Here is a 21,429-nt window from a genome sequence, read left to right as displayed (position 1 = left end):
ACAAGATGAACAAAACTTAAGCTAAAGAAGTTAGGCAAAAATACAACAAAAAGCAGCTCAAAAACATGGACGAACCACAGCTATCTGCCCCTCAGAGAACCGTGCTGTTACAGCTAGGACAAACTACACAACAGGTATCTGATCCTAGGCTGCACCCTAAATTGCAGGTGCAGCTGATGTATCCTAAATAATTTTGCAAATACAGCTGAAACCAAGCAAAGACAGGCTGAAGGACAGACAAAGCCTGCCAGGTCCCAGGGCCTGGTACAGGGAATTGTTATTACAAATCTTGWGGCCTGTAACGAGCACATGGCAGCACCAAAATGGCTGAGCCGCAGGGCTACAATATCTAGGTGACAAAAGGCAAGTCCAAGGCCTGTTAGCACCCAAAATCTCAGAAATTCCCTGGGTAGCCAGTGGTAGGTTTGCRGCTGGCAAACACCCGTCTTCCCCTCTAACGAATTTCCAGGAGTCAAGATGTTTGAAACCCTTCATCTAACCCCAGACTTTGCAATGGGAGGTCAATACATCTGATGACTCAGGCAATTAAAAAAAGACAAAAAACCCCCCAGATTTGGCTTCTTTAGCATGGGGCCTACGGTTCTCCTGTGCTCCCCACACTTGAGGACGTTCACCTGGCTGAGATAAGTTTGTTCTCGTGTTAGAAGTCTAGTTGGTGGCACGGACTAGCTGCCCTGCCGGCAGCTGCTTCCCTGGTTGCAGGCTTTTGGTGGTGGCCTGGAGAGGGACCTCTGCGGTGGTTAGCAGCAGGGTTAGCAGGTCTCCGTGCTCCCAGCAGCAGGGTTTCATCGGAAATGCAGGCTTTTGCACTGCTGCTTCTTGCTACAGGGCTGAATGAATACTACGGTGCTAAAAAGATCCAGCTGAGCCGCCTGAATAATCCACTAATAAACTGCATAATAAAGAAGTGAATTCGGTAGGGTAGCAGCTGTTTAAATGGGGCAGTAATTGATCACCAGCAAGCAGCACGGCCGTTTAGCRTCTTTGCTGCTTTCCAATACGCCCACACGAACCCTGCAGCCCTGGGGACGCGGAGGACGACGGGGCGCCCCAGGCGGTGCCACCCGCTCGGTGGGACTGACTCTGCTGCTGCTGCTGGGTCCGGTGGTGGGGTGGCATCACCTCCTCTCCGTCACTAACGCGCAGCGTGACCGCTCTCCCCCACCTCCTTGTCCTGCCCGTGAAGATTTACTGCCGTCAGGGTGCCCAGAGACTAATTTGCTACGAGCAGACTGGCTGGAGCATGCAGAGCACGTCGCTAGCGCAACCGCCAGGAAGGCTTCAGCTGCTGCGAAATGAGATAAGCTGCACAGTCTTACGTTGGCATCTGCGGACAAAAGAATCAAAAGTAAAGGSGGTTTTGTTGTTCTGCATAACAAAAAAAAAAAGAAAGAAAGATGTATTAAGTCTGATGTTAGACTGTTCATGAAATAATTAGCGTTTCCAAGTGTGTCCTAATTTCAGACAAAAGTGAAAATACAACAAGATGAACAGAAAATGATGGGTTATGCTTTTGGAACAAGGCACTTTAATTGAGCCAGATGGGCCCAGATGTTTCCTCCTACTCTCTGACTGAAATGATCACCTATTCAGAGAGAAATGTTGTGGAAGAAACTGTAACAAAGATGCAAGAGGAAATTTTCCTCAAGCAATGATTACATTAAGGGGGCTTCAGGCAGCTCTTACTGCTCTTTTGAGGCTAATAGAGTATGAAAATAGGAACATTTGAAGGCTGACTTAGGGGTGCTTACACTGCTAACACTTCAGTTTGCATTTTGATCTAAGAAAGTCTTTGTAATCAGTCTCCTCTCTCATCAGCTGGCTTTGACTTCAGGTTTGCTTTCGGTCATCTGCTCTTTGCTAATGCAGGCAAACCTCTTCTGCTGGTGTTTCAACTTTCCTGATGAGCTGGATATTTAACAGTGGATGTTCTTCATCCTAGTCCTTTTTTTAGAGCCTCGGTTTGAAATTTCACTTGAGAAGAACGGCTTTTTATCAGGGTGGTGTTTGACATGTTTAACCTACACAGAGGTCTTTGAAGAGTGGTGAAGGGCTCCCCGCTTCCCCACGCATGGACCCGCAGCTGCCAGGAGATTTTGCCTGCTCGGGGTGCATGCACACGTGCACGCACACTGCAGATGTGTTCCCAGAAAAAACATGGAGATTTACGGCTATGATGTTAGGAAGACACTGAGGCCACGATGGGTCTGGACAGGGGGATGCCTGACCTGTCTGTCCCAGGTGCTCCCTTCCTAGTCAGCAGATGCTCCCCATGCTCCTCCTCGTCCTCCTGGCTGCAGAAACGAGGCGGGAGGAGAAGAAAGGAGGAGAGCACGGGAAGGGTGCACCTTGAGGCGGACACAGGTGATTCAGATGTCCTGAGTCCGGCTGCTTTCAGTCAAAGCTTCCTGATATCCCAGATTCATCCCGGGGGCTCTTCTGGTGACCGCACACTGTGAGGACTTTTTTGCAAGGTCTCACCTGGTCTAGAGCTGCACTGGTGGCATAGCAGTCCTTGAGACCGTAGCCTTGAGACTTTTAGTTCCTGTTCATCATATGGGAAAAGCTCGAAGCTGCTTGAAAAGTCTTTAGCTCTGCTCTGGGTCCTGGTATGCGGATTAATGGCAAGAAGCTCTAGGGAGCAAAACCCATACTCGCGTTTAGTTGTTCCAAGCAGGTGCCGCAGCTGTTAAAAAAAAAAATCTTACAAACGCACTAACTCCTCACCGCCTCCTCACACCTGTTACCTAGTAGCTTGCAAAATATCTCTCCTGCTGATGGGAATAAAGAGGCTTTTTTTTCTCCCTCTCTTTTAAGTAGCTTTCTAAGTGGGAGTTAGTCGCAAAAAAAAAAAAGCCCAAATCACAGAAGTTCCTGGCCTGATCCTGATGTAGGAAGGCAGCACCCGACATGCACGCTCCCCTCCCAGGTGCATCCGCCGCAGAGAGCTCATCGGCACGCGGCTGCGGGGAGGCTGGAGGAACAAAACGTTCCCTGGGCTTCTCTCGGTCGGGAGGTCTGCCCAAAAACCCCCCGATCTGCCTCGAAATACACCTCGGATGCTGGCTCCCTGCCGCTCTCTCTACCATCGGGTTTCAGAAGCGCTGGATGCTTATGTAGAAAGCCGACCTCGAGGGTAACCAGCTGTCTCCTGGGGCTCCCCGGGAAGCACCCGGCCCAGGAGGCCAGGACACCGGGGACCCCCGGGGCACACCTGGGCCACGGCAACCCTCGGCTCGGGCAGCCCACGCGCAACGGCGCTGAAGATCCGGGCAATTTCCCAAGGTTATTTCCCCCTTGACAGTCCCACAGGCTCCCTTTGGTTTTGTTTTTCCTTTGAAATGTGGGGAGCTGAGAAGACAGGATAAAGACAAGCTACAGAGCTGCGAGATTCAGAAGTTTCTCAGCAGACTCAGAAACCGCAGTAAGAGTTCAAAAGCCGCTCTCGCGTCTCTGGTTTGTGCTGGTGCCTGAGCGCTCGGCGTACGAGGTGCTGAAAGAGCCGCTCAACACTAATCAAAGTAACTTTGAAATGAGGAAAGAGCTGCCCGACAGTGAATTTCGACGCAGCGCTCGTTCCCTGATTGAAGGGCTCTGACGTTTCGGCTCTCGGCATTCGGCGGTTTCCATCTGGAGGGACCCTCCGGAGCGACCCTGCATGTACTGCGAGGGACTTGCGTTCAAAACAGAGTTAGCCCCTAAACCGGGCGCTTGGGAGCCGGCATCACTCAGCCTCAGCTCTACCACTTTGGACGTGACTCCAGGAAAGGAAACTTCCCTCCTCACTTCCCTGTGGCCACGTTAGCAAGGCTTCAAGGGCCGTGGCTTGGACTTGGGGGTGCTGCTCACGGAAACCCTGAAAAGCAGCTTTTCTTACACTGCGCCGTGTTTCGGGGAAGCCCAGAAATGGGCACGGGAGTGATCAGCATCTGAACTTCCATATTTCCTCTACAGAGAAATGTCCTGTCCTTGCTGGTAAAGGGTTTGATTATCTCAGTGGGTAAGAACACAGGTTTTATTTCTTCGGAAGTAGAAACCAAAATTCTTCAGCAGACTATTTCCAACGTAATTCTAGTTTTTCATGAAATGTGCAATGGTCAGATCTTCCTAGGAAAATAGCTGCACTTTGTTGCTGCCCCAGCCTGTCCAGAACATGGCTTATCACGTGATACAGGTGACAGGTAAAGGTAGAAAGAAACTTTTTTTTTTTTTTGAAAAAACAGAAGAGGTCAAGTCACTTTAATAAATGTCATCTGGTTACCGGCTGAGCAAACAGCAGCCACTTATAAATAAAAGACAACCAGCTCTTGGCTTATGAAAGGAAACGTCTGTCTTATCACTGCAGTTGGGATGGCTCCCAAAAATTGCTAGAGCTCAGTCCTGGGAGGACAGTTATTCTCCGCATGTGGGATGGATGCTCTCAAAATGGAAATGTCTCAGGCCCTCACCTCCGGGAGGTGCTGCACCCTGGCCTGGCGTCGCGCTCTGCAGACACCTCCAACTGTGGCTTGTTTGCTTTGGCAGAGTGCTGCTCCCTAGGGCTCTCAACATGCTGCCTAATTAGATAAACACGGCTAAAAACTTGGAAAACGTGTTCGTGCTGACACACCCCGTATGCAACTTGGTATTGCAAGGTGGTGTGCGGCTCAGCAGCGTCTGCTTGATTTTCAGCTGTACGCTGAAATGCAGTGACCATTGCATGGAGCTATTGGGCTGACCATGCTGCCACCTTAGCAAAGGGCTCCCAAAATGCTGTCTTCTCCCTGTGGTTCCTCTCCCCTTTCCCTTTTCTGCCAAAGTTGGCTTCTGTGTTTCTTGCTCACCCTCCCATGGTGGATGCCGTGAGCAACTAGCTGCTGCTGGCATGCAATACCCACAGGCCCTCCGGAAAAAGTAAAGTTTCTGTAGAGAGCCTCAGCCTGCTGCATGATTTGGGCAGTAAAAGCGTTTCTGTCATGAGGTGCAAGCCCCTCACCTTGCACAGTAAAAGGCTGGTTCGGGAGGTCAACCCTGGGCCTTGAATTTGTGTGGCATCACTGGACTGCAAGGTCACGTCCCCGGCCAAGGCAACCACTGCGGGCTGTGTGTTGTGCCCATTGGGTATTCAACACCTTTGCAGGTAAAGGAGATGCTCTCATGCCATGGGAAACCCAGGTGTGGGCTGAGGTCCCTTACCTCCAAGAGTCTTACAGAGAGAATCAGCGTTAAACAGACAGATGAAAGGCTGCTGAGCAGTTGGCACGAACTCTGTGGTCCCCACCAACCCCTTGCCCTCTCCTTCATCCCCAGCCATGCTGAAGGTGAGCTGCTTAGGAAGCTTGCCGGGACAAGCTCCTCTGGCAGCCCATGCGCCACCTGGCTGCACTGGGACGTCCCATGGGCAGGATGAAAATGTGCCACCATGAGAAGCTCTCTCAGCAYGTTTCTGAGGGCAGTCCCAAGGAGAAAATGTGCTGACTTGGGACACCATGATTCACAAGCAAGCCTAGTAAGGATGCCATTTGTTTTGAGTGTCATACCAAAATAAGTCAAATGCCCACAAAAAGGCTGAGAAACCTGCACCAGCCTGGTTCCCTCCATGTGACCACCCTGCACCCCTCCAAAGAGCTCACGTCTTGGTAATAGTTCAAAAGCCAGTAGCTTCTGTGCCAAGGCTGGCAGCATTTTGAAAGCTGAAGGCAACGRAGACTGCACAGGGAGAGACCCCAATATACTGAAGAAAAGCCCAGTGAAGTGGAGTTAGCAGAGAGCTACATGGAGGAAACCGTGTCAGAGCCAGGGCAGCACTGGAGCTGGTTTAAAGCTGAGGCTGGATGACTTGTTATGCTTTTCTTGCAGGGTAGGAGGGAAGGAGGTCTGTACCTACTGTTCTCCATCCAGACTCACCGGCTCTGTGGTGAGTTTAAATGTCAGGCAGTTAACGAGGCCGCAGAACAGGAGCTGTTGTTTAAGTCGATTTCTTGGCCCCTGATCTCTAGATGAGAACTGAGTTTCAGGAGTTTGCTCTGGAGAAGCCAAACATTTCAAAGAAAATGGAATTAAAAGTAATGTACTGAAAACATGAACTGTGTAGTGCAGCAGGTGAATTGAACTGAGTGCAGTGTAAATATTACACTGAATAAATAATGTGTGATATAAATTCTATAAATAAAATAGAAGGCAATACTTGTACTGAAAGTTTTGCAAGCTTGAGGATGTTAAAATACCAGAAATGAGTAGCCAGACATTGTACAAGCTTTAGAGGTAGCCTAGTTTTGTTACCTTGCTTTTACGTGAACTGGCCTGACTTTCTAACTTGAGGTCAGTTTCAGCTACCAGAGAGTATAACAAAAAAAGCCTCCATCACTTCTACAGCTTCATATCAAAGACCACTTTCTCTGATTCCTCTTTTCTTTTTTATTTATCTTAGGCTGAAAGCCTTAATTGAACATACAGCTCATTATCTTTCAAAGAAATCTAAGGCCCTCTAAAAGAGATGCAAAAATTTGTCATTGCTACTTTCCTTCTGCCTTTTTGTATACACATCTTTGGGAATAAGAGCTGTCTGAGCTGTGTTTTACAACACTCATCACTGCAGATCTGGTCCATCCCTGGCATTTCTAGATTCTGCTGAAAAATTTGCAAACTTTCTCCAGGCAGTGGTCAAGCTCGCACTCTTGCAAGAGCAGTGACCAGTTTTCTTGCTGACCAAAGGCTCCCCCAGGCATTTTGTTCCAGCTCCATCCTCTGCCCCGTCCCAGTACTCACGCAACACAACTGTCCTTCTATGAGATCTCTGCTCCCCTGCACATCAGCTGCGCTGGCCTGGGAAATAAACATAAATTCACCGCTTGCATAAGGAGCTGCACGGAGGTGTTCACTGAGTCCTGTCTCTATACTGGGTGAGACACCAATGCCTTGTGCAAGAAGTGGACCCCCTTCATTACAGCTTCTCCTGGCACTGATAAAACAGTGCAGGATTTCCAGTACGATCTAGCTCTCATCATACACTTGTTTTTTTTCCTAGCAAGTGCAGACACCTACCAGCTGCTGCCATTTCACTGCAGTCCTTAAGCAAAAACTTGGGGATGAATTTTAAAATATTTGGGATAAATGCAGGAGCACTGTGCTCTAGAGACTTTGTAAAATAAACTCCTGTTCAGTAGCACCAGATAAATGCGAAGCTTTGGAAGGGTTTCTGCCTTGGTGCTATGCTCTACTGTCTTCACTCCTGTTCCACCTAGTCTCCTGTTCCCTACCAATTTCAAATGAAAAATTCTTTGCACTGAAAAATTGCAATGGAGCTGCTGCTGACTACGAGCTCTTGCATTTACAGGTGTGTTGGTTCGCCTYTCTGGGACAACTTCTATCTGCAAATTAGGCAGTCTGCACTGGTTCGTACCTGCCTCCGAGAGTGGCCCAGTGCAAATCAACTGAAACCTCTCAAAGAATCAAGTTCAGTTCATTCTGAATGGGAAAAGCTGGCCCATGGTTAACTTTATTGCCTTTTCCTCATCCTATTCTTATGGCAGCAGTCCCCAGATGGCACTATTAGCCATTTTATGTGGGACTTTTTTATTTGCTTTTTTTTTTTTTTTTTAAGTTTATAGGCAGTATACAGTCTTTGAAGAAATGCTATGTATTTTTCCATATAGAAGGAAGGGCTGCTTCCTAGGAACCAGGCTTGGTGACTGGGTTGATTATTTCTTGGGGTTTTTTTTGGAGCCTCATCCACAGGAAAGGCTTCTTTCTTTTTGAACGTCTGTATTTCATAATGCTCTGCTCTCCTCGAACCTCTTCCTCCCATGACATAGCTTCCTMTCCCTCACCTTGACTATTTTCCAAGAATTGCCAGCAGTGAGAAGTTGACAGCAGAAGCCTGCTGTACCTGGATAGCTGACATATCCTGAATAATCATACTCACAACCTGGTATCTTTCTTTGAAGCTYTAAATTTCCATACTTCTACTATCAAGGGTGTTTGTATTTCTTCCCCTTTCTCTACTTCTTTCCTGCTGTTTCCATTGTTACTTCACACTTCAGCTATTCAAAAAAAGAAAAACAACCCAAGAGGACTTCACTAGCTTTTTCTCCAATTAGACTGGCAAGCTAATAAGAGACCTCTAAGCTGTTAATCACAACTGCTCTGTAAAGTTGCTACCACTAGAATTTGATGAAAAGCCAAATAATAACTTTGTTGCTGCATTTTTTACACAGGAAGGGGATATGGGAACAGATAAACATAGGGTAACAGGATGGACAGAAATGTCTGGGGAGAGAAGTATAGTGGTGGTGAAACCAGTCATTCGGTGGAGCAGGTTCAGGACTGATGTGTGGTATCCTTTGGTTCCTAACACGTTTACATATTTACTAATGATTTTGGCACAAGAAGTAGAACTGGATTATTTTAGGAGATAAGAGCGATGATGTTGTGTGAGATTTAGTAACCAAAAGTGGTAAGATTATGCTCTTGAGAACTAGCAGCAAGAATTTTTGCTATCAACTGGAAGTCTAGCAGAGACGACATAGGAGAAGCAGGATGTGTGAGAGCATGCCGATTGCAAGAGGCTCAGGCTACTGGTGGGGTGCAATCGTGAAGAAGCCCATCAGCTATGTCAGAGCTGTTTCAAGCAGAGAGCAAAAAGACTCTCTGAGGCATAAATGCCCTAATGACGCCTCCTTCGAAATCCTGTGCACAGCGCTGGTCACTCGCACTAACAAAACGAGGCCTTGCGTGACAAACCCTAGTCCTGGTGGGTGCAGCCCAGCAAAATGGGGCTGAGGAGGGATGTTTGTGTCCTCCAGAAAGGTGCCAGCACAGAAAGGCAGAGAAACAGCTGGGAGGGAGAAGATCTAAACTGGATGACGCTCATTGCTGGCACATGAACAAGGGACCACCAGTAGGCTGAGGGTGGAAATTAGAAGATTTCTAGCAATTGCAGGTCATCTTTTTAAAGAGCCTAAGAAGCCCAAGGAGCAGCAAGATGGAGTGTGACATGTTTATGGAAGATATCATATAACACAATCGGCGAGGATGGTTTCAGCGGCTRAAGGGGCCCCTGCTTACCCACTTTCCTGTGGAATTTGCTTGAAAAAGCATGTAACTTGTGATAGCCAGTTCTTGGTTGAGATAAGCCTTAGAGTTGTATGAGCGTGAATCAGACAGCTTTTGGGATCTGAGTTTTATCAGTGTTACTAGCGAAAAAGCAAAAAACCCCCCCCCCCCCCCCCCCAGCTGTAGCTATTACACTGTGAGGTTTTGATGTCCTAGATAAGCTGGTAATTAATCTCACAGCTCGGTCTGTAGCAGTTTAAAATGGGGCTGGTAATGGAAGATTTCTGTTTCACCAGAAGAGAATACTCAGATGCCTCTTCTATTAGTAGAGGTATTCAAGGAATGGAATACCAATTTGATTAAGGACTTCATAGAAATCTCATCTTCTGTGACAGTTCTTGATTGTTAGAGTAATTCTTATGCTCACTGAAAGCTTTCAAAAAGCTCATTAAAAAAGGACATAAAATAGTCCTCATTTCTTTTCTGATGTGAGGTAAAATTGTGGCCTTTGAAAATCTTACAAAAGCTCAGCCAATTTCAGTGCTGCTGTTGTCCTGGCCCAATTCTCCACCTACACTTTGAGAAAGTATGCACCGGGAATAGCTAAAGTCAGGGGGAGATCTTGCTTGTTTTGTTTCACTTGATGGATGTGCCAGAAGCTGTTCTGGAAACGAGAGAAAGCTCAGACAAGAAAACTTTGGGTGTAAACTAAAGCAGAGTAGCTTAGCAGCCTGTAACCGGATGTCAGGGCTCTCTGATTTCCTCTAGAAATAAAACTTATAGGGTCATAGCCTCTGTGTATATTGCTGTCACTTCCTTCYAACGTTTTAATCCACTTGCCAGCTACAAAGGAACCTGGAAGAGGAGCAGAGATCCTACATGACTTATGGAAACAGATGATTGGGAAAATCAGGAGAACCTCTAAGGCTGGAAGCAGTAATGTAAATTTCTGTGTCACTAGACCTTAGGAATCTGTATGACAAAGAGACTTCATAAATGCATCAGCAGCAGGGAAAGTGAGAGGTCCAGCCATCTTAAGAAGTAAAGCCATAGAAAACCTAGATGGTTTTGGTTTTCTGCTTGGAGATCCTGTGTTTTTATCGGCCGTGCGGCACTGGGCAGGTGTGAACACAGAGACAAAACCCCGGGACTCTCCTTCCTTGGATAAGGTGCTCAGGAATGTGCACACTGGCAAATAACCCAGCTCTCAGGTCTTGGCTGCAGATCGTCCATATTTACAGATATTTTGATTTGCTCCCATGTCCTGTTTGGAAGTGAACCAGCTAACTCTGATGGGGTGATGAGGACAGTCGGCTCCAGCGACCAACTTCCACCTGATGCGGCTGCACCAGCTTCGTTTCCCAGTGATCACCCAAGCAGGACAAGTTACTTTACGTCCCTTCCTGGCCCAGGTGACAGACGAGTCCCAGCCCCAACCCGCAAATACACATCCCTCCTACTACCACTGGTGTGAGAGGGGAAACCACACAGCAAGGGTCTGGGAGCCCACGACGCTAATTGGTGGCGCTGCTATCAAGGCAAGAAGTTCTAGATATTGGAGGAGATTTATCCTGAAAGTGTAAGTGCTCAATATCTCCTCTGAGCATTTATGGATGCCTTTGACAAGGCTCTGCCTCACTAATTACCTTAGGGAGCTAGAGCATAGCTAAGTTACTGTTTTTCCCTCCCTCACAAACACTTTCACTTTCCATAATTTGCCCCCCAGCCACGCTCCCCTTTCCAGTGCCTGCACAGTAATGAGCAGCATTTACCAACTTCTCTGCAGCCTAACTAACTAGGTTAGTTAGGACCCTCGTATAGGCTCAGCTTCCCTCTTGGTACTGACTTGGCTATTCTACAATAAATTTGATTAACAAAGTGCACCCTTCAGTTAGAAAATGGGTAAGCAGCCTGCACTCTTAACACATGCTAGCCTTTMTAACTTTCTTCTGTTTTAATATAAAAAGCTGAATAGAGTCTGAGTGTTTAGATGAACAGGAATCTGATGCTGGCTTGGTAAAGCGTTGTATTTGCCTGCAGTGAAAAGCAGCAGATAACAGACCTCTCTGCTGGAAACAAGTATTTGTGATAAGTGGTGGCAGAGGAGAGAAGCTGGTTTCTAAAACAAGAAAGGCTTGCATTACAAAGAGGTATTTTTAATGTAAAGAATGTGGTGTTTAGCTGTTAATAAATATCTGGGCTTAGAGTGAATCAAAGACAGTTATTGCACATCTGGCACCTGCAGGTGAATTTCAGAGCTAAGTCATTTTTAAAGGAAGAGCTGTGCTCCAAGAAGGGGGGAGGGGTTAGGGGAAGAAGGTTATAACGATAGAAAAGGCTTGGCTAAGATTTCTTACTTAGGAGTGTTATTTTGGTTAATTCATGCTTCACGGATGAATGCAATTTTATTTCTAACTTCAGCATTGCAATTTTTTTATCACCAATTTTTCACAGCGACCCAGGCAGGGAGGATTTCTGCACTGCGATAACTTCTCTCAGGAGGACAAGGACTGTACGACTGAGAAAAGCTCCCTCACACTAAGCAAACCACGCGAGCAAGGAGAGTTGGAGGGGGCTGAAATCGACACTGGCACGCTGGGGACGAACACACCAATGCCGTAGAGAGGGGCTTGGGGCACGGGAGAAGGGACAGCCCCGTTCCCTGCGCTTGGGGGTGCAGGTGCTGAGTGCCCTGGTACCTGCGAGGCAGAGGTGGCTGCCGTGCTCGGTGGGACATCCGTATCATGACCCTTCCTCTCGCTGCCCTGGGGTGGCACCTGCTGAGGGATCAGCTTACACCACACCAGGGCTTTCTGGTGGGATCACCGGCACAGTTCAATGAGAAACACCCAGTTTCTCATTAAACCTGGAACAACTTAGTATSACTGGGACACCCACTCCCCTGCCTATCTAGAAATAGGCTAAAGTTGTCATGAAGAACAGGGGAGAGAGGGAGGGATTTTTTGTTGTTGTTGTTAGGGAACAGAGGAGGAAAGGGAAGGGGGTTAAAGGAGGCAACAGTAAGATATGAAGGCAATATTAGAGGGAGGAGAGATTTCAGTCAGTTTTGATGTGTAAAGCAAAGCTGTTGCCTTGGCTGCTCCCTGATGTGGCTCCTTACGTCACTGCCTGCCCTGAAGGCTGGGTGCCTGATATTACCTTCAAGTCAGCGGGGTTTGCTGATGTTTCAATCTATCTAGGACATTTCAGGCACTTAAACCCACCAAATGAGTCCATCCGCTTAAGTGGCTTTGGAAATTTTCCTTGGGGATCTGTTTTTTTTTCACCTGTGTTTCATCTGAAGCCCATTTAAATAGAATAAAAACCTAACACAGACTTGGAGCATCCTTGGATCACTTCCAGCCAGCAGCACTTGYGGGGATCAGGCAGAACGATCCCAACCTGCACTTCCAGCTTCCAGAGAGCCTGCCTGGGTGGGAGCACAAATGCCAAGGCTTTCTTCAGCAGGGATAACTTTATATTGCTGCACAGCCCTGGGCAGATAAAGAGGGATAGAGATGTTGCTGCTAGGCAGCAGGGCCTTTGCGTGAAAGGCTCCAAGGGCCGCTAATGAGCAGCCCGCTTCTTAAATTTGTTCTTCCTCTTCAGCTTTGCTTCCCCTTTGAAAACAAGTACATTTTCTATTGCAGCAAGGAGTATGCCTGCAGCCTGCAGAAATTAACCAGACTTCGACTTCCTACAGCTCATCCCTAGGGGTTACTTTGTTCAGCGATCCCTGGGTCCCTCAATCCCAAATCCCATGAGCTCTGCCAGGCTGGTCTCCAAAGTACCCAAARCTGAAGGTAGACTCTGTGTCTATCTGTAGAAAGACAGACAATCACTTATTAGATGTGGATAAAGCTACTGAATAACTTTTTTGCTGTTTAATGCTCTCATATGTGCAGAAATTCCCATTTCGTCTCAAGTTTCACTGCTACTGCTATTTCCGTAACAGGGTTTAAAATAACAGATCTTTTGTATTGTCTCCTGCCTCAGCCACTACGTACCTCTGGAGACTTTGCAGCRCGCCAGCATGAAGGACAGAGATTCACACTTCAGGGGATGGTCTTAGATGACTTTTTCTGATGTTCTGCCACGGCTTAAACCAGCAGAGAGCTGACATATGTTTAAACTCCCAGGTACTGAAGAACAGAGAGATGATAGGAGAAAAAAATCACCAAGTGTCCTTCTGGATTTCTAACTACATAGTAGTGCTTTCAGAGTGACAGATCACATTGAAGAGTGTATGTTCTTTTTTTATAGCTTCACTTAAAACTTATGCTACAATCACCCTGCATGTAAAAAAGGTGGCTCTTACTTATACCAGTCATTTTGTGACTATCCCCCTTCCTACTCCCCTTATTTATGCCCAAGTACAGTATTCAATGTGCTAGTGACACGTTTAACAAGTATCGCTCTAATTACAGAAAAGGAAACCACCTTCATGAGAAGGTGACATTTCTGCCCTTGTCAAGTTTGGAAGAAACTGTCAGGTTTCACCCGCCCTCCCCCCAATCCTGTTAAATTAGGACCAGAGAGGAACTCCTGAGGAAGTGCAGATCCCTACAAGTTATTAACAGCAGGTAAAGAGATCTGAGAGCAAAACTACATGGGAATCATTCAAAATAAGCCAAAGTTACACTAGGGAAAAGAAGAACAAGAAACTGAGGAAACTGGCTGCATATCGGCTGTATTTGAAACTAGAAGAGAGGGGAAGTTTGGGCATGTTTTATAAATGAAATGTGAAATAYGAGAGGGGAAAGAATCAGGGAAGAAAGGGGAGTGAGAAGCAGGCAGGGGGTACCAACAAACACCTGCCGTGCTCCAGGGAAGTGCTGGCAGAAGAGACAGAGACTGTTGGCAGATGGTGTGCTCCCTCCTGGGAGACAACAACTCTTCATCTTTTCTGCTCTTTTACTGTTGCCGAGGTAAAGGAAAAGCCTCGAGGGATGCCAGGGAGATATACCAACATCACCTGGCTGCGTTGGTTGTAAACAGTTTCACTAAACACGTTCCTACTGGTTTAGCACAACCCATGGCAGGTCTGGTGAAGAAGCTCTGTGGGCTTCCTGTATACGTCTGCCAATTTCTCTGCAGGTTTGGGGCAATTTCCAGGGGGGGCTGGGCACAGAGCCTTACATTCCTTCCTCTTCCTCAAGACACAGCTAGGCGCATGTTAATTCAGTCCAAGTTTGCTTGAGTAGCTTTCCATGACAGTGGCAGGAGCAATCTGGTGCTCCCTCAGAAAAAGTAGATCCATCTCCCAGGTGGACAAGTTGCAGCATGCCCTGAAATGCTTGCTTGCTTGGATGAATCAATAGCCTTCTCAGTGGGATGAATTGTACTCTACTGCACAACCTTTTCTGACTTTCTGACATGAATGTTTAACCTTTTAACAGCCATTTAAATTAGCCAGCCCCTTGGCATAACCGATGAAAGCAGTGCTGYTTACAACATGCTTGCAAATTGGCAAGCACCGAAACATTGCCTTTGTATTTTTATGAATGACCAACTAGATATTTGATAACAGTAAAATGCAGTAAGAATGGACTTGAAAGTATGTTGCTGTAGGAACATGCCAAATGGTACTGGGGAAAAAAATGGTGATGCTGGTAARCTAATGCTTAGAGGTAGGTACAAGGGAGCATGAACCACATGTCACCCAGTGTATTCATGGCTGTGGAGAAATCCTTTTGAATGATCACAAAGATGATGAATCCTGTGTGGGAATTTGAAGGTTTCACGAAAAAAGCTGTAGTGTTTGGGGAACTTCCACCTTCCACCTGAACAGAAAAGTGCTGTAAAATTTGCCCAGGAAAAGCCATTTTGCAGCCTGCTGCATTTCTGCATGCCTGCAGCATAAATGCTGTGTATATTAGGGTTCTTTGGAGTAGTTAGTTGAATTAACTTTTCTAATTTTCTGCTTGGAGACCTTCACTCACTGGCTCAGGTTTTACAGGAAGGCAGAAAACACCCATCAAAAGTAACAAATACAAGTTTTCTGGACATACAAATTATGCAACTTTGAGGTGTGCTATCTAAAGATTTTTAGAGCTTGACTCACACTCAGAATGGTCTGGAGTGAAAGCCAATAGTTTCTTTTGGCTTTTTCCCACTGATTTAAAAAAGCCTTGCAGGCTCTCTTTGAATTTCACTGCACTGTCCACAGTCAGCTGCTGTCAATTACTGAATATTAATCCTCACTGACCTTGAAAGCYGTGATTCTGGAAAGAAATAGACAACTGTGTCTGGAAAAACACAAATGTACATACACAGATTCTAAAATAATGTTTTTTTCATCTTCTTAGCAGCTGGAAATGTTAGAAGCAGTCTGAATGGAGGCTTAAGGTGGTAAGAGGGTCATGAAAAAGTGCTTATCAGGTGGCCCAACCAGCAGGCAATCATCAGGAATGTATCACCCAAAGTGGTGTGTTCCCCTGGGACGCTGGCTCCTTGATGTCTTCTGCTCTMTATTTGGAGGCTTAAGGGAAGACTTGCAGGGATATAAAAAGCTGCACAAAGCTTTACTCTAAAACACTCGTCTCCTTCCCTGCATATCTCTTCCCAGCAAGGCAGCTTTGCCTTGTGATAGGTGTTATGAAGCCCAGGATCAACAGCAGGCCAGTCACATTGCAGTAAAACCACAACTTGACCAGCATAAATGTGGAAGTATTTGTAAAGGCTGGTAAAATTGTTGTCTGGCGTGCTTTACGCAGGGCAGATCTCGCTCTGCTTGGGGGAAACACGACCCAGCGGGAAATTGGGTCCTGGAGCCCAGTCACATAGCTACTGAGAGAGTTGCACCAACCCGCGTGAGCGGTGGCTGTAAACTGCTACGATGCTGCCGGGGAACCAGATTGTTGCAGCGCAGCAGTACAGTAACAGACCACAGCAGGTAAAACCTGCCTCTCACTGATAAAGCTAAGCAATCTGCACGTACACCACAAAAAATGTAGCAAAGAGACRCAGCCCATGGAAACTTCTCAGGTGCAGGTGAAAAGCAGTTTTGGTTGAGGGGAAGGAAGTTGAGTTTTGAGGTTATCCTCCTGTATCAAAGACCCCAATGAAGCCAAYACCAACTGTGCTTCACTTGGCAGAACACCTGTAATGCATTTTTTAGAAAACTAGTTTTTAAAGMCTTTTTTCCAGTACATTTCTCTTCCTTCATCTGCCATGTGCTGCCTGGGAGTCTCAACTTCCCCCCAGTGGATACAGATAAAAAGGTTACAACTCCTCGATCCTTAAAAAAAGGGGGGAAAAAAAGGGGAAACAGGAAAAACGATTTCCTTGTTTGCCGGGCTCCGCCCGTCAGGGCCTTCGCTCCTTCGACGAACATGGCGCCGCGCCCGCACGAGCCCGYCGACAGGGGCGGAATGACCCTTGCGCCGCTCCGTAGCCCGCCTCTTCGGAGCAGCGGGGGCTGCCGGGAAGTATAGTCCCCTCCCTYGCCGGCTTCCTATTGGCTCGAGAGTGGGACTCTCCTTCCGGTTGGCGACCCTGCCCCCACTGCTCCCTCACTCGCCGAGGGTTGGTTGGCCGCTAGCCAATAGTAGGGCGCCGTTGAGCGGCACCGCGGTCGCTGATTGGCCGATAGCGGGGACGGGGGCCGGGCGGCGCTAGGCACCGCCCGGGACAGCTGGTGGTGCGGGGCCTGGCGGAGCCGCCGCCGCCGGGGCGCGGGGGGATGCGGCTGCGCTCGGGGGTCTTCGCCTCCTCCTGCCTCCTCGTGGAGGCCCTGGGGGTGGCTCTGTTCCTCCGCGGCTTCTTCCCGCTGCCCGTCAGGTCCCTGCCCCGCAGCGAGGCCCGCCGGGACCCTCCCGCCGAACCGGCGCCGCCCGGCTCAGGTAACCCCAGCAACCCGCCCCTCCCCCTCCCCACCCCCCAACGGTCACAGCGGCAACCCCCGCCCTGCGCCGCGGGCCACGCCCCTCCCGGTTACCGCGGCAACAGGCCCCGCCCGCCCCGTAACCACGGCAGCCCCTCCCCCCCCACGCCCGCTTGCCGAGGTTGGGCCGCGGCCTGCTGGGCACATCCGAAACCGGGGCGGTCGCCGCTTCGGCCCGTGGCTGCCGACCACCGTCCGCGGGGTCTGCGCGCAGCCGTGAGGGGTCTCAAATTCTATTAAAATAACATCAAGCACAGGACCGTGTGTGTATTTGGAGTGCACTTCGCCAGTGTTTGGAGCCTTTGGGGTTTAATCTCACGCTCAGTGAATTGCTGAATAGAGTAGTATTTGCTGTGTGCCAAACACTTGCTTAAGCACCTACTCGTGGCTAACCTGGTTGAACAGGGCTGTAACTGTCATAGTGGGTCTTTGTTGCATGTTATTGTTAATACTTCTGAAGTATAGAAAATGATGAAATTTGGGACAGGCTTACTTAAAATGTCAAGAAACAATGGTAAGAAAGGAAGGTTGAATAATTCAGAGGATAATGTTCCAATATCAGTTAAGCAGGAACACCGAAAGAAGTCTAACCTGGAAACAGATCTCAGCTGAAGCTGCCAGAGGGTGGTTTGTTTTTAAGCTGGAGATAACTGCCAGAGATGTTTGGTAGGTTGCTCTGTGGAGATCTCTGATGTAAGTGTGGGTGAAACTTTGCATTCTGCCTTGACATGATTATTAGCAGGAGACTAACACTGAGGTAGGCTGTTTGCAAAAAAAAAAAAAAAAAAAAAAAAAAAAGGCAATTGGGCTTTGAAAAGACTGGTTGGAACTGAAGAGTATAGATGCATACCACAGCTTTCTACAAACACTTTGTTTAAATTTAGGTATGTCAGTAGTAATCCTAGATATACTTAGACAAAAATGGAGTGACACTAAAGAAGAATTTGTCCTGGTTCTAGCTCTTGGGTTAGAATTYGCTTATGGAGTGATCTCTCTTGATCTGGAAAATGTGCTCTGAAGGCAGGGGATTGCTTGTAAAACCAGGACACAGAAGGCATTAGGCATACTTTTGAGCTATTTAAAACATAATTTTGTTTCAATGGATCTTCATTTCCTGAATGTTTCATTTTGTGAGCTCTGACTGACATTACGTTCAAGCTGGCTTGCCTGTGGGGCAAGTGATGATAAAATTTGTAGAGTTGCTTGCTTAATAGTGAGTCCTTGCAGCACATCATTGCAGTAAGTTTTTGGTAGAGCCAATGGTTTTGTTCATTGCTCATCAGAGTGTTGCTTTAGCTGTCTTGCAACATGGACACAGTCTTTAGATGGCTTGTAATTGACTGGTAAATCCTGTGCACTTCTCCTTAATASTTTGGCTTACTGATGAACGACACTATAGGAGGGAGTTGATTCGGTGTAGTTTCAGTGGTACTGTTATGTGAATAGAGTGTATGTGTTTGTGAACTGAGCCTTTTYGGCAGTCAAAACATTTTGTTACCCTAGGCGAGTGGGTAGGAGTAAATTATAAAAAAGACATAACTAACAGTACAGCCCRTCCAGTGCTGCCTTGTTTACAGTCAGAGACAAAGCATGCCTGCTAAGCTGATAATTCAAATCTTGGAAAAACAACTTTGTTTATTTAATCAAGGTTGCTGGCAGATCCACTTTTCTGGGGAGATTTCTCCTCCCTCCATCCCCCTCCAAAATTTCCTTAAGTTGGCTATTCAAAAGCATGTTGAACAAGTCTGAARAAATCATTAACACTAGAGATTTTGTGAATGCTAATTTATTGATGCTTATCCATGTACACAAAAAATACAGTTTCCGAATTTGTTTTTGAGCTTCTCTTCTTTGACATGACATTGTTTTTGACCTTCCCAAACTGTCAACCACTTATTCAGAAGCCTTTTTTTTACTCTAAAAGCATGTAAAAAACTAACTTTATATAATAGAGGTACTGAGAAGCTGATCATAGTGTTGCCTGAGTAGAAATCTGTGGGTAAGATCCATTCCACTTCCATTTTTATCCCTCTGCCTTTTTCCTGATAGAGGTATGGGACCAAAAATTGGTGCTGTAAAAGCAAAATGCTACCACATGGACCAAGCTCAATGCAATTGAACAGTTGCTCTGACAGCCCTATGCCCGCATGAGAGAAGGAGGTGGGCTTAAAGTCTTGCTGCTACCCACTATCATTAACCCGATGCRCAACTAAATTTTGCTGTTCCTGCCAACATGGCTTGTTAAAGGGATTCCAGAACTGGATATTGGCCCTGCAGCTGCCATCACTGGATTATCCTGGCATAGAGTCTTTGACCTTGAGGGGCACGAGTGTGCACAAATCTTTTTCTCCTTCAAATTGTAGTGAAATTTTGTGTATTCTTTGTGGGTCTCCTATTCTCTGATGGTGAGATTTGATTGAGAAGCATTGTTCCAGATATATTCTGACATGCAAAATCAGTTAATAYCACAAGTGAATGCTGCATCTTTTTTTCTGAAAATTGTCATCTGTTGGATATATGTAGTACAGTCTTAACTTCTCCCTTCTCTTTGGTTAATTTATTGTCCCTTCTTATGTTCTTTAGCATTCTTGTTAAATAATGGGGTTTTCCTTTCACAGTTTCACATAGTTAATTTTATTTTGTTGTATTCTTTTTGGTTTTCTTTCTACATGCTCGATTTTCTCCTACATGCTCTGTAGAAATTATTTTTTTGTGTCATTTCTGTGCTAGATGGCCTGAAAACTCAACTTCTGATTACTTCCAGTGTTCACCATTGTTTACAACTTCTGCCCTTTTGAATGTAAAGCTAATAAAACACTTTAGAAACACTCAYTTCTGCAATGAAGTTGTCCTTTAACTTTTATCTAGCACATGTTAAAATTTGTTGACTTTATATACTCTTGTTGTTGTTGTTTTTCCTTAGGAATGGTTTCTAACTGGACCAAAATTCCACCACCCCTTTTCAAAAAAGTTGTCATTGTGCTGATAGATGCTTTGAGAGATGACTTTGTGTTTGGATCCAAAGGGAAACAATTTATGCCCTATACTACACAAGTTATTGAAAAAGGGACATCCCACAGTTTCATTGCTGAAGCAAAGCCACCCACTGTGACTATGCCTCGAATTAAGGTAAGCCATTTGTTTTAGTTCAGGGTTATTTCATATACCTTTAACTTTGAGAAAGTTGGGAAGACTTGGATCTTGCGTATGCTCAGAGTGGCATAAAGAGCAGGTTTGTTGTGTTACTGCCAATTTGTGGCTGAAACTTAATTTACTGTAATAGTGCATGCCATGTGATGCTAATTTGCCATGACCCAGATGTGCTGCTTGTAGGAAAGTTCAGGCATCAAAGGAAGGCAGAGGGGCTGAGTAAGAGGAAGTGGTGGTATCTTCCACTTAAAAAATACTTTGTCTTTCTTGTTTTGTTCCTTTATTTGGTGGTTCCATGCTAGGAAGGTCTGTGAGAAGCAGTGTAAGGACAGTTAAGGCTGTAGTGCAAATGATCAAAATAAAAATGATTGACACAGTCTTTTCATTCAATGGAAATGGTAATCGTGGGAAGGCAAGARCCTCTCAGTAATCAAATTTGCCCATGTCTGTGGAAGAATGGTTAAGTGAAAAGGGGCATGATCTCTTAGAAGTGAGCAATCCTGTCTTCACGATGGAGGGAGGATCCCACAGCTATGCGAGCTGTCCTTGAACAGCACAAAAGAAGGAAGCTACAAGGAGGTAAACAAGTCGACAGACCTCTCCGCATGGACAGCAATCCTGCACCAATTAGATATCCGCTTTAGGCGCGTGAACGAAGGCTGTAAACCAATCATATAGCTATCGCTAGCACATGCTTATTGCCTGTCTATATATACTCTGTAAGAACTTGAATAAAGGGAGAATGATCATACTCACATTGAGACTCATCGTTACTCYGGGTCCGTCTCCCACTCCGACACATGTCTTCTATCCAAGAGCATTTTTGTTGGTGTTTCTCATTGTGCTCCTATACCTTTTGCTAGGAAATCCAGTTTGGCATACATTTAATTTGTCATAGGGATGCTTTTGTGGAGTTTGAAAAGAGAATTTTGCCAGGTTCCAGGTAACTAAAAGATGAACCGTGGATGTGTCATCAGAATACTTGATCATCTGGGCTTCTCCGTGCTGGATCTGAGTGATTCATACAATGGAATGTCACTGTTTAGCATTTTGTGCATTAAAGAAGCTGAGAGACAGTGCGCTGAAGGTGGGGGAARAAATCTTGTAACTCTTGATGGGTGGACTTCATTGCATTTTTCTTAGGAGTCTTGCTTACTGTTTTGAATGTCCTAAACTGTTAGTATTGTGTTAAAACAGTTTACTTGGGCTGTTTAAASAGTCTCTTGGTGATTTCCTGAACCATTAAGTGAAGTAAATTTCACCTGAGATATGAAGGAGTTTTACTGGCTACCAGTTAGGAAAGTGTTATTTTTAACCTTTGTAAAACCACTAGTACTGGC

At 46.3% G+C, this 21,429-nt stretch overlaps 1 protein-coding gene across 19 annotated transcripts in view; it reads left to right on the top strand.

Moving 5' to 3' along the window:
* Nucleotides 1-16,704: 16,704 nt before the first annotated feature.
* PIGG (phosphatidylinositol glycan anchor biosynthesis class G) overlaps nucleotides 16,705-21,429 on the top strand; it is a 101,887-nt gene continuing 97,162 nt past the window's right edge. For 15 of the 19 annotated variants that reach the window (XR_003255524.1, XR_003255517.1, XR_003255519.1 and 12 more), the window contains exons 1-2: nucleotides 16,705-16,898; nucleotides 19,863-20,068. Coding sequence is in view for 12 of the 19 variants with exons in the window: in XM_026078011.1 (XP_025933796.1) it covers nucleotides 16,739-16,898; nucleotides 19,863-20,068 (366 nt within the window). In the remaining 7 variants the exon portion in view is untranslated. Of the gene's footprint in view, nucleotides 16,899-17,179; nucleotides 17,203-17,501; nucleotides 17,606-17,640; nucleotides 17,697-19,862; nucleotides 20,069-21,429 lie in introns of those variants that run through there. The other 4 variants (XM_026077980.1, XM_026077958.1, XM_026077996.1 and 1 more) reach the window with 4 other exon arrangements.

Source organism: Apteryx rowi, unplaced genomic scaffold (assembly GCF_003343035.1).
Source record: "Apteryx rowi isolate R43461 unplaced genomic scaffold, aptRow1 scaffold_113, whole genome shotgun sequence".
NCBI lineage: Eukaryota > Metazoa > Chordata > Aves > Apterygiformes > Apterygidae > Apteryx > Apteryx rowi.
The sequence above is the reverse complement of the archived record's forward strand: the minus strand, read 5'-3'. Positions and strand labels throughout refer to the sequence as shown.